Source organism: Oncorhynchus gorbuscha, unplaced genomic scaffold, assembly GCF_021184085.1.
Source record: "Oncorhynchus gorbuscha isolate QuinsamMale2020 ecotype Even-year unplaced genomic scaffold, OgorEven_v1.0 Un_scaffold_4740, whole genome shotgun sequence".
In the NCBI taxonomy this organism is placed as follows: domain Eukaryota; kingdom Metazoa; phylum Chordata; class Actinopteri; order Salmoniformes; family Salmonidae; genus Oncorhynchus; species Oncorhynchus gorbuscha.
Genome location: NW_025748697.1, coordinates 21,626 through 31,784, shown reverse-complemented (window position 1 = coordinate 31,784; position 10,159 = coordinate 21,626). Strand labels below are relative to the sequence as shown.

Sequence of the window (10,159 nt, the reverse complement as noted above, 5' to 3'; positions counted from 1 at the left end):
GATACAGAGGGACATAATGGTACACAATAGACTAGCTTTTATGTAAAGATGAGTTGAGATGTTAAGATTTTATTTTGAACATGGCAGAGCAAAATGTATTTTCCTATTAAAGGGATATGCGATTGTAAAAAGTATGTTGTGCTATTGAAGGGGGCGTACCACGTTTGGGTTGAAAGGGGGTGAGCTTCTTAGAGGTCAGGGCATCCCAGTTGATGGGGGAGAAGAACATGTGGTTCATGATCTCCTCCTGAGATAGAGAGAGAGAGGGGGTGAGATAGGGAGAGAGGGGGTGAGATAGAGGGGGTGAGATAGAGGGGAGGGGGATGAGATAGAGAGACAGAGAGAGGGGGTGAGATAGAGAGAGAGGGGGGAGAGAGAGAGAGAGATAAGGGAGGTTGAGAGAGAGAGGGGGTGAGATAGAGAGAGAGAGGGGTGAGATAGAGAGAGAGAAGGGGGTGGGTGATAGAGAGAGAGAGAAGGGGGTGGGTGATAGAGAGAGAGAGAAGGGGGTGAGATAGAGAGAGGGAGAAGGGGGTGAGATAGAGAGAGAGAAGGGGGTGGGTGATAGAGAGAGAGAGAGAAGGGGGTGAGATAGAGAGAAGGGGGTGGGTGATAGAGAGAGAGAAGGGGGGTGAGATAGAGAGAGAGAAGGGGGGTGAGATAGAGAGAGAGAGAAGCGGGGTGAGATAGAGAGAGAGGGAGGGGGGAGAGAGAGAGAGAAGCGGGGTGAGATAGAGAGAGAGGGAGGGGGATGAGATAGAGGGAGGGGGGATGAGATAGAGAGAGATAGGGAGAGGGGGTGAGATAGAGAGAGAGGGGGGTGAGATATAGAGAGAGAGGGGGGGTGAGAAGGGGTGTTGAGAGAGAGAGATAGGGGGAGAGAGAGAGAGGAGATAGATAGAGGGTGGAGAGAGAGGGAGGCGGGGTGTGTGTGTGAGAGAGAGAGAGTTAGAGAGGCCAACAAGTTCATCAAAACACCACTGGACACTCACTCCCCGCCTCTCTCTCACACACACACTCCCCGCCTCTCTCTCTCACACACACTCCCCGCCTCTCACACACACTCCCCGCCTCTCTCTCTCTCACACACTCCCCGCCTCTCTCTCTCTCTCACACACACTCCCCGCCTCTCTCTCTCACACACACTCCCCCCGCCTCTCACACACACTCCCCGCCTCTCTCTCACACACACTCCTCCCGCCTCTCACACACACTCCCGCCTCCTCTCTCACACACACTCCCGCCTCTCTCTCACACACACTCCCGCCTCTCTCTCTCTCACACACTCCCCGCCTCTCTCACACACACTCCCCCGCCTCTCACACACTCCCCGCCTCTCTCACACACACTCCCCGCCTCTCACACACACCCCACCTCTCTCTCTCACACACCCCGCCTCTCTCTCACACACACTCCCCACCTCCTCACACACACACTCCCCGCCTCTCTCACACACACTCCCCGCCTCTCACACACACTCCCCCGCCTCTCTCTCACACACACTCCCCGCCTCTCACACACACTCCCCCGCCTCTCTCTCACACACACTCCCCGCCTCTCTCACACACACTCCCCGCCTCTCTCTCACACACACTCCCCGCCTCTCACACACTCCCCTCTGTCTCACACACACTCCCCGCCTCTCTCACACACTCCCCACACTCCCCGCCTCTCTCTCACACACACACTCCCCGCCTCTCTCTCACACACACACACTCCCGCCTCTCTCTCACACACACTCCCGCCTCTCCTCTCTCACACACACTCCCGCCTCTCTCTCACACACACTCCCCCGCCTCTCTCACACACACCCGCCTCTCTCTCTCTCACACACTCCCCGCTCTCTCTCTCTCACACACTCCCCGCCTCTCTCTCTCTCACACACACTCCCCGCCTCTCTCACACACACTCCCCGCCTCTCACACACACTCCCCGCCTCTCTCACACACACTCCCCGCCTCTCTCTCACACACTCCCCACCTCTCCTCACACACACTCCCCGCCTCTCTCACACACACACTCCCCGCCTCTCACACACACTCCCCGCCTCTCTCACACACTCCCCGCTCTCTCTCTCACACACTCCCCGCCTTCCTCTCACACACACTCCCCGCCTCCTCTCTCTCACACACCTCTCTCTCTCACACACACACTCCCCGCCTCTCTCTCTCACACACACACTCCCCGCCTCTCACACACACACACTCCCGCCTCTCTCTCTCTCACACACACACACTTCGCCTCTCTCACACACACACACACTCCCGCCTCTCTCTCACACACACACTCCCCGCCTCTCTCTCACACACACTCCCCGCCTCTCTCTCACACACACACACTCCCCGCCTCTCTCACACACACACTCACAAAGTCGTGGCTGTGTCCCAGTCGTTGTGTACGGTCTTTCTGCAGCAGTCCCTCCAGTATGTGCCTGGCAGCGTTAGAGATGTTGGGTTTGAGCTGCAGGGGCTTGTTCAGGATTTTATCGTACATCTCTGCTGTGTTACGACTGTAGAACGGAGGCTGAGGAGAGACGAGTTAGACACCTGACACTATATTGACAAACTTTGTAAACAAAACAAAAATCAAGCTCTTATAGAAACAGGACATGTTTGTCCTCTACAAATAGAAGACAAATTGTGCTACTTCTATGTCTGTTATAGATTATGGGGATATTATCTACATTGTAACAGTTTATGCAAGTTATTGTGCTGTTAGGGGAATAACCTGTTAGTAGAATAACCTGTTAGGGGAATAACCTGTTAGGGGAATAACCTGTTAGGGAAATAACCTGTTAGTGGAATAACCTGTTAGTAGAATAACCTGTTAGGGAAATAACCTGTTAGTGGAATAACCTGTTAGGGGAATAACCTGTTAGGGGAATAACCTGTTAGGGGAATAACCTGTTAGGGGAATAACCTGTTAGGGGAATAACCTGTTAGGGGAATAACCTGTTAGGGAATAACCTGTTAGGGGAATAACCTGTTAGGGGAATAACCTGTTAGGGGAAATAACCTGTTAGGGGAATAACCTGTTAGGGAAATAACATGTTAGTGGAATAACCTGTTAGTGGAATAACCTGTTAGTAGAATAACCTGTTAGTAGAATAACCTGTTAGTAGAATAACCTGTTAGGGAAATAACCTGTTAGGGAAATAACCTGTTAGGGAAATAACCTGTTAGTAGAATAACCTGTTAGGGGAATAACCTGTTAGGGGAATAACCTGTTAGGAGAATAACCTGTTAGTAGAATAACCTGTTAGGAGAATAACCTGTTAGTGGGAATAACCTGTTAGGTGAATAACCTGTTAGTAGAATAATCTGTTAGGGAAATAACCTGTTAGTAGAATAACCTGTTAGTGGAATAACCTGTTAGTGGAATAGCCTGTTAGGGGAATAACCTGTTAGGGGAATAACCTGTTAGGGGAATAACCTGTTAGGGGAATAACCTGTTAGGAGAATAACCTGTTAGTGGGAATAACCTGTTAGGAATAACCTGTAAGTAGAATAACCTGTTAGGGGAATAACCTGTAAGTAGAATAGCCTGTTAGGGGAATAACCTGTTAGGGGAATAACCTGTTAGGAGAATAACCTGTTAGGGGAATAACCTGTTAGTGGGAATAACCTGTTAGTAGAATAATCTGTTAGGTGAATAATATGTTAGGGGGAATAACCTGTAAATAGAATAACCTGTTAGGGGGAATAACCTGTTAGGGGAATAACCTGTTAGTGGAATAATCTGTTAGTGGAATAACCTGTTAGGAATAACATGTTAGGGGAATACCATGCACCAATCCCAGGTTGCCCCTAAAAAATGTATTCGCCAAACGAAATGCTTTTGTGAACTCACCAGGCCATACAGCATCTCATAAAGCACGGCTCCTAAACACCACCAGTCGACCGTCCTGTCATACGGCTGCTTGTGTAACACCTCTGGAGCTAGGTACTATAGAGGGAGGGAGGAGGGGAGAGGGGGAGGGGGGGGAGGGAGGGGGAGGAGGGGGGGGGGGGGGAGGAGGGGGGGAGGAGGGGAGAGGGAGGGGGAGAGGAGGGAGGGAGGAGGAGGGGAGGGAGGGAGGGGAGGGAGGGAGGGAGGGAGAGAGGAGGGGGAGAGGAGGGAGGGAGGAGGAGGAGAGGGAGGGAGGGGGAGGAGGGGGAGAGGGGGAGGGAGGGAGGAGGATGGGGGAGGGAGGGAGGAGGATGGGAGGAGAGAGAGAGAGAGAGAGAGAGAGAGAGAGAGAGAGAGAGAGAGAGAGAGAGAGAGAGAGAGAGAGAGAGAGAGAGAGAGAGAGAGAGAGAGAGAGAGAGAGAGAGAGAGAGAGAGAGAGAGAGAGAGAGAGAGAGAGAGAGAGAGAGAGAGAGAGAGAGAGAGAGAGAGAGAGAGAGAGAGAGAGAGAGAGAGAGAGAGATCTTTAAATTACATTACATTTACAAAGTACATGGACACCCCTTCAAATTAGTGGATTTGTCTATTTCAGCTACACCCGCTGCTGACTGGTGTATAATATCAGCATAACAGCCATGCAATCTCCATAGACAAACATTGGCAGTAGAATGGTCCGTACTGAAGAGCTCAGTGGCTTTCAACGTGGCACCGTCATAAGATGCCACCTTTTCCAACAAGTTAGTTTGTCAAATTTCTGTCCTACTAGAGATGCCACTGGTCAAAGGCTCAGCAGGACGGGCCGCTGAAGCATGTTGCACGTAAACATCGTCTGCCCTTCATGAAGCTGCCCTCTGCACTCACTAACAAGTTCCAAACTGCCTCTGGAAGCAGCACAATAATTGTTCGTTGGGAGCTTCATGAAATGGGTTTCCATGGCCGAGCAGCTGCACACAAGCCTAAGATCACCAAAATGCCAAGCGTCGGCTGAAGGGGTGTAAAGCTCACCGTTGGACTCTGGAGCAGTGGAAATGTGTTCTCTGGAGTGATGAATCACGCTTCACCATCTTGGCAGTCCGATGGACTAATCTGGGTTTGGCAGATGCCTGGAGAACGCTACCTGCCAGAATGCATTGTGGCAACTGTAAAGTTTGGTGGACGAGGAATAATGGTCTGGGACTGTTTTTCATGGTTCCCCTACAGCATACTTTGCATTCTAGACGATTCTGTGCTTCCAACTTTGTGGCAACAGTTTGGGGAAGGCCCTTTCCTGTTTCAGCATGACAATGCCCCCTGATACAAAGTGAGGTCCATAGAGAAATGGTTTGTCGAGTTGAGATCAGTGTGGAAGAACTTGACTAGCCTGCAGAGCCCTGACCTCAACCCCATCGAAGACCTTTGGGATGAATTGGAACGCCGACTGTGAGCCTGAAGGCCTAATCACCCAACATCAGTGTTCGAACTCACTAATGCTCGTGACTGAATGGAAGGAAGTCCCCACAGCAATGTTCCAACATCTAGTGCAAAGCCTTCCCAGAGGAGTGGAGGCTGTTATAGCAGCAATGTTCCTACATCTAGTGGAAAGCCTTCCCAGAAGAGTGGAGGCTGTTATAGCAGCAATGTTCCTACATCTAGTGGAAAGCCTTCCCAGAAGAGTGGAGGCTGTTATAGCAGCAATGTTTCAACATCTAGTGGAAAGCCTTCCCAGAAGAGTGGAGGCTGTTATAGCAGCAATGTTCCTACATCTAGTGGAAAGCCTTCCCAGAAGAGTGGAGGCTGTTATAGCAGCAATGTTCCTACATCTAGTGGAAAGCCTTCCCAGAAGAGTGGAGGCTGTTATAGCAGCAATGTTCCTACATCTAGTGGAAAGCCTTCCCAGAAGAGTGGAGGCTGTTATAGCAGCAATGTTCCTACATCTAGTGGAAAGCCTTCCCAGAAGAGTGGAGGCTGTTATAGCAGCAATGTTCCTACATCTAGTGGAAAGCCTTCCCAGAAGAGTGGAGGCTGTTATAGCAGCAATGTTCCAACATCTAGTGGAAAGCCTTCCCAGAAGACTGGAGGCTGTTATAGCAGCAATGTTCCAAGATCTAGTAGAAAGTCTTCCCAGAAGAGTGGAGGCTGTTATAGCAGCAATGTTCCAACATCTAGTGGAAAGTCTTCCCAGGAGAGTGGAGGCTGTTATAGCAGCAATGCTCCTACATCTAGTGGAAAGTCTTCCCAGAAGAGTGGGGACGAGTGTCCACATACTTTTGGTCATGTAGTGTACCTTCAATACAACCAACCAATCAAAGTTGATCAAAAACCCCCAAAAGTTCTGTCCTTACCTCTGGAGTTCCACAGAACGTCGACGTGGTTCCGTTCTGTTCTATGTTCTCTTTGCAGAGCCCGAAGTCCGTGAGTATGATGTGTCCTTGAGAGTCCAGTAGAATATTCTCAGGCTTCAGGTCTCTGTACACGATGTTTAGAGAGTGGAGGTAGCCCAGGCACTGGCGATCTCCGCTGTATAGAACCTGGCCCGGGGCTCTAAGAAACGCCTCTCCCTCTGGAGATGGTAGAACAACTAGAGGAGAGGAGAGAGGGAGGGGGGAGAGAGGGAGAGGAGAGGGGGGAGAGAGAGAGAGGAGAGGAGAGAGAGGAGAGAGAGAGAGAGAGGAGAGGAGAGAGGAGGGGGAGAGAGGGAGAGGAGAGGGGAGAGAGAGAGAGAGAGAGAGGGAGAGAGAGGAGAGAGAGAGAGGAGAGAGGGAGAGGAGAGAGAGAGGGGGAGAGAGAGAGAGGGAGAGAGGGGGAGAGAGAGAGAGGTAGAGAGGAAGAGGAGACGGGGAGAGAGAGAGGGGGGGAGAGAGAGAGAGAGAGGGGAGAGAGAGAGGGAGAGAGAGAGCGGGAGGTAGAGAGGAGAAAGAGTCCACATTTAAACAGTGCAGTCTTTACTCCTTCACACCAGAAATATGCCCGTGCTAATTCTGCACAGTTTACCCGATCCCCTCCCTCCCTCTCTCTCTCTCTCTCTCTCTCTCTCTCTCTCTCTCTCTCTCTCTCTCTCTCTCTCTCTCTCTCTCTCTCTCTCCCTTCCTCTCTCCTTCCTTCCTGCCCTCCCTTCCTTCTTCCTTATGTTTCAGTGTCTCTCCTCACCTCTCCTCCGTTAATGTAGTCCAGCACAAAGTAGAGTTTATCAGCGGTCTGGAAGGAGTAGTGTAGTCCCACTAGGAAGGGGTGTTTAATGTTCTTCAACAGGACGTTCCTCTCTGACATGATGTGCTTCTCCTGGAGGTCAACAAAGAGAACAGGGTTAGAGGTTATAGGTCTGTCTGTCTGTCTGTCTGTCTGTCTGTCTGTCTGTCTGTCTGTCTGTCTGTCTGTCTGTCTGTCTGTCTGTCTGTCTGTCTGTCTGTCTGTCTGTCTGTCTGTCTGTCTGTCTGTCTGTCTGTCTGTCTGTCTGTCTGTCTGTCTGTCTGTCTGTCTGTCTGTCTGTCTGTCTGTCTGTCTGTCTGTCTGTCTGTCTGTCTGTCTGTCTGTCTGTCTGTCTGTCTGTCTGTCTGTCTGTCTGTCTGTCTGTCTGTCTGTCTGTCTGTCTGTCTGTCTGTCTGTCTGTCTGTCTGTCTGTCTGTCTGTCTGTCTGTCGTCTGTCTGTCTGTCTGTCTGTCTGTCTGTCTGTCTGTCTGTCTGTCTGTCTGTCTGTCTGTCTGTCTGTCTGTCTGTCTGTCTGTCTGTCTGTCTGTCTGTCTGTCTGTCTGTCTGTCTGTCTGTCTGTCTGTCTGTCTGTCTGTCTGTCTGTCTGTCTGTCTGTCTGTCTGTCTGTCTGTCTGTCTGTCTGTCTGTCTGTCTGTCTGTCTGTCTGTCTGTCTGTCTGTCTGTCTGTCTGTCTGTCTGTCTGTCTGTCTGTCTGTCTGTCTGTCTGTCTGTCTGTCTGTCTCCTCTCTGACATGATGTGCTGTGCTTCTCCTGGAGGTCAACAAAGGGTAAGGGTTAGAGGTCATGGAGGTTGGCCGCTTGGTGTCTGTGCAACTTGTACCTCTTTCTTCTTCAGGATGGCCTTCTTCTGCAGCACCTTAACAGCGTAGAACTGGTCGTCTGTTCGGTGCCTGGCGAGGAGGACCTTCCCGAAGCTGCCCTTCCCTATCACCTTCAGGAAGTGGAAGTCACTGGGCTTGGCTGTGGGGTTGGAGGACGGGCCCAGGTTCATCTGCTGGGAGGGCCTGGGCTGTGGAAGAGAGGAAGAGGTAAGAGCTATGATAAAAACATACTTTAACTTCATTTTAACCAAATTGGAAAATGAAATATCTGTTCGCACCCCAGCCAAAAGTAGCAGTGCATCTACACACAGTACCCCATATAATGACAAAAACAGTTTTTTTTTTTTTTTTTTTTACAAGACCAACACTCTAACCACTAGTCTACCTGCTGGTTACTGGCCCAACACTCTAACCACTAGGCTACCTGCTGGTTACTAGACCAACGCGCTAACCACTAGGATACCTGCTGGTTACTGGCCCAACACTCTAACCACTAGGCTACCTGCTGGTTACTAGACCAATGCGCTAACCACTAGGCTACCTGCTGGTTACTAGTCCAAAGCTCTAACCACTAGGCTACCTGCTGGTTACTAGTCCAACACACTAACCACTAAGCTACCTGCTGGTTACTAGTCCAACACGCTAACCACTAAGCTACCTGCTGGTTACTAGTCCAACACGATAACCACTAGGCTACCTGCTGGTTACTGGCCCAACACTCTAACCACTAGGCTACCTGCTGGTTACTAGTCCAACACTCAAACCACTAGGCTACCTGCTGGTTACTAGTCCAACACACTAACGACTAAGCTACCTGCTGGTTACTAGTCCAACGCTCTAACCACTAGGCTACCTGCTGGTTACTAGTCCAACGCTCTAACCACTAGGCTACCTGCTGGTTACTAGTCCAACACACTAACCACTAAGCTACCTGCTGGTTACTAGTCCAACTCTCTAACCACTAGGCTACCTGCTGGTTACTAGTCCAACACACTAACCACTAAGCTACCTGCTGGTTACTAGTCCAACACACTAACCACTAGGCTACCTGCTGGTTACTGGCCCAACACTCTAACCACTAGGCTACCTGCTGGTTACTAGTCCAACACTCTAACCACTAGGCTACCTGCTGGTTACTAGTCCAACACACTAACCACTAAGCTACCTGCTGGTTACTAGTCCAACGCTCTAACCACTAGGCTACCTGCTGGTTACTAGTCCAACACACTAACCACTAAGCTACCTGCTGGTTACTAGTCCAACACACTAACCACTAAGCTACCTGCTGGTTACTAGTCCAACACACTAACCACTAAGCTACCTGCTGGTTACTAGTCCAACGCTCTAACCACTAGGCTACCTGCTGGTTACTAGTCCAACACACTAACCACTAAGCTACCTGCTGGTTACTAGTCCAACGCTCTAACCACTAGGCTACCTGCTGGTTACTAGTCCAACACACTAACCACTAAGCTACCTGCTGGTTACTAGTCCAACGCTCTAACCACTAGGCTACCTGCTGGTTACTAGTCCAACGCTCTAACCACTAGGCTACCTGCTGGTTACTAGTCCAACACACTAACCACTAAGCTACCTGCTGGTTACTAGTCCAACTCTCTAACCACTAGGCTACCTGCTGGTTACTAGTCCAACGCTCTAACCACTAGGCTACCTGCTGGTTACTAGTCCAACTCTCTAACCACTAGGCTACCTGCTGGTTACTAGTCCAACACACTAACCACTAAGCTACCTGCTGGTTACTAGACCAACTCTCTAACCACTAGGCTACCTGCTGGTTACTAGTCCAACTCTAACCACTAGGCTACCTGCTGGTTACTAGTCCAACTCTCTAACCACTAGGCTACCTGCTGGTTACTAGTCCAACACTCTAACCACTAAGCTACCTGCTGGTTACTAGTCCAACACACTAACCACTAGGCTACCTGCTGGTTACTAGTCCAACACACTAACCACTAAGCTACCTGCTGGTTACTAGTCCAACACACTAACCACTAAGCTACCTGCTGGTTACTAGTCCAACTCTCTAACCACTAGGCTACCTGCTGGTTACTAGTCCAACACACTAACCACTAAGCTACCTGCTGGTTACTAGTCCAACACACTAACCACTAGGCTACCTGCTGGTTACTGGCCCAACACTCTAACCACTAGGCTACCTGCTGGTTACTAGTCCAACACTCTAACCACTAGGCTACCTGCTGGTTACTAGTCCAACACACTAACCACTAAGCTACCTGCTGGTTACT

The 10,159-nt window shown here is 50.4% G+C and overlaps 1 protein-coding gene across 1 annotated transcript; it reads right to left on the bottom strand.

Annotated features, from left to right (window-relative positions):
* Positions 1–159: 159 nt before the first annotated feature.
* Positions 160–8,080, bottom strand: LOC124028732 (serine/threonine-protein kinase Sgk1-like; the record flags this gene model as incomplete). The annotated part of the gene is given in 8 exon segments (XM_046340711.1): positions 160–181; positions 183–247; positions 2,368–2,523; positions 3,850–3,945; positions 6,207–6,364; positions 6,367–6,442; positions 7,012–7,143; positions 7,892–8,080. Coding segments are annotated over 8 exon segments (894 nt in total), but the record flags the coding sequence as incomplete, so codon positions are not given.
* Between the last annotated feature and the right edge of the window lie 2,079 nt (positions 8,081–10,159).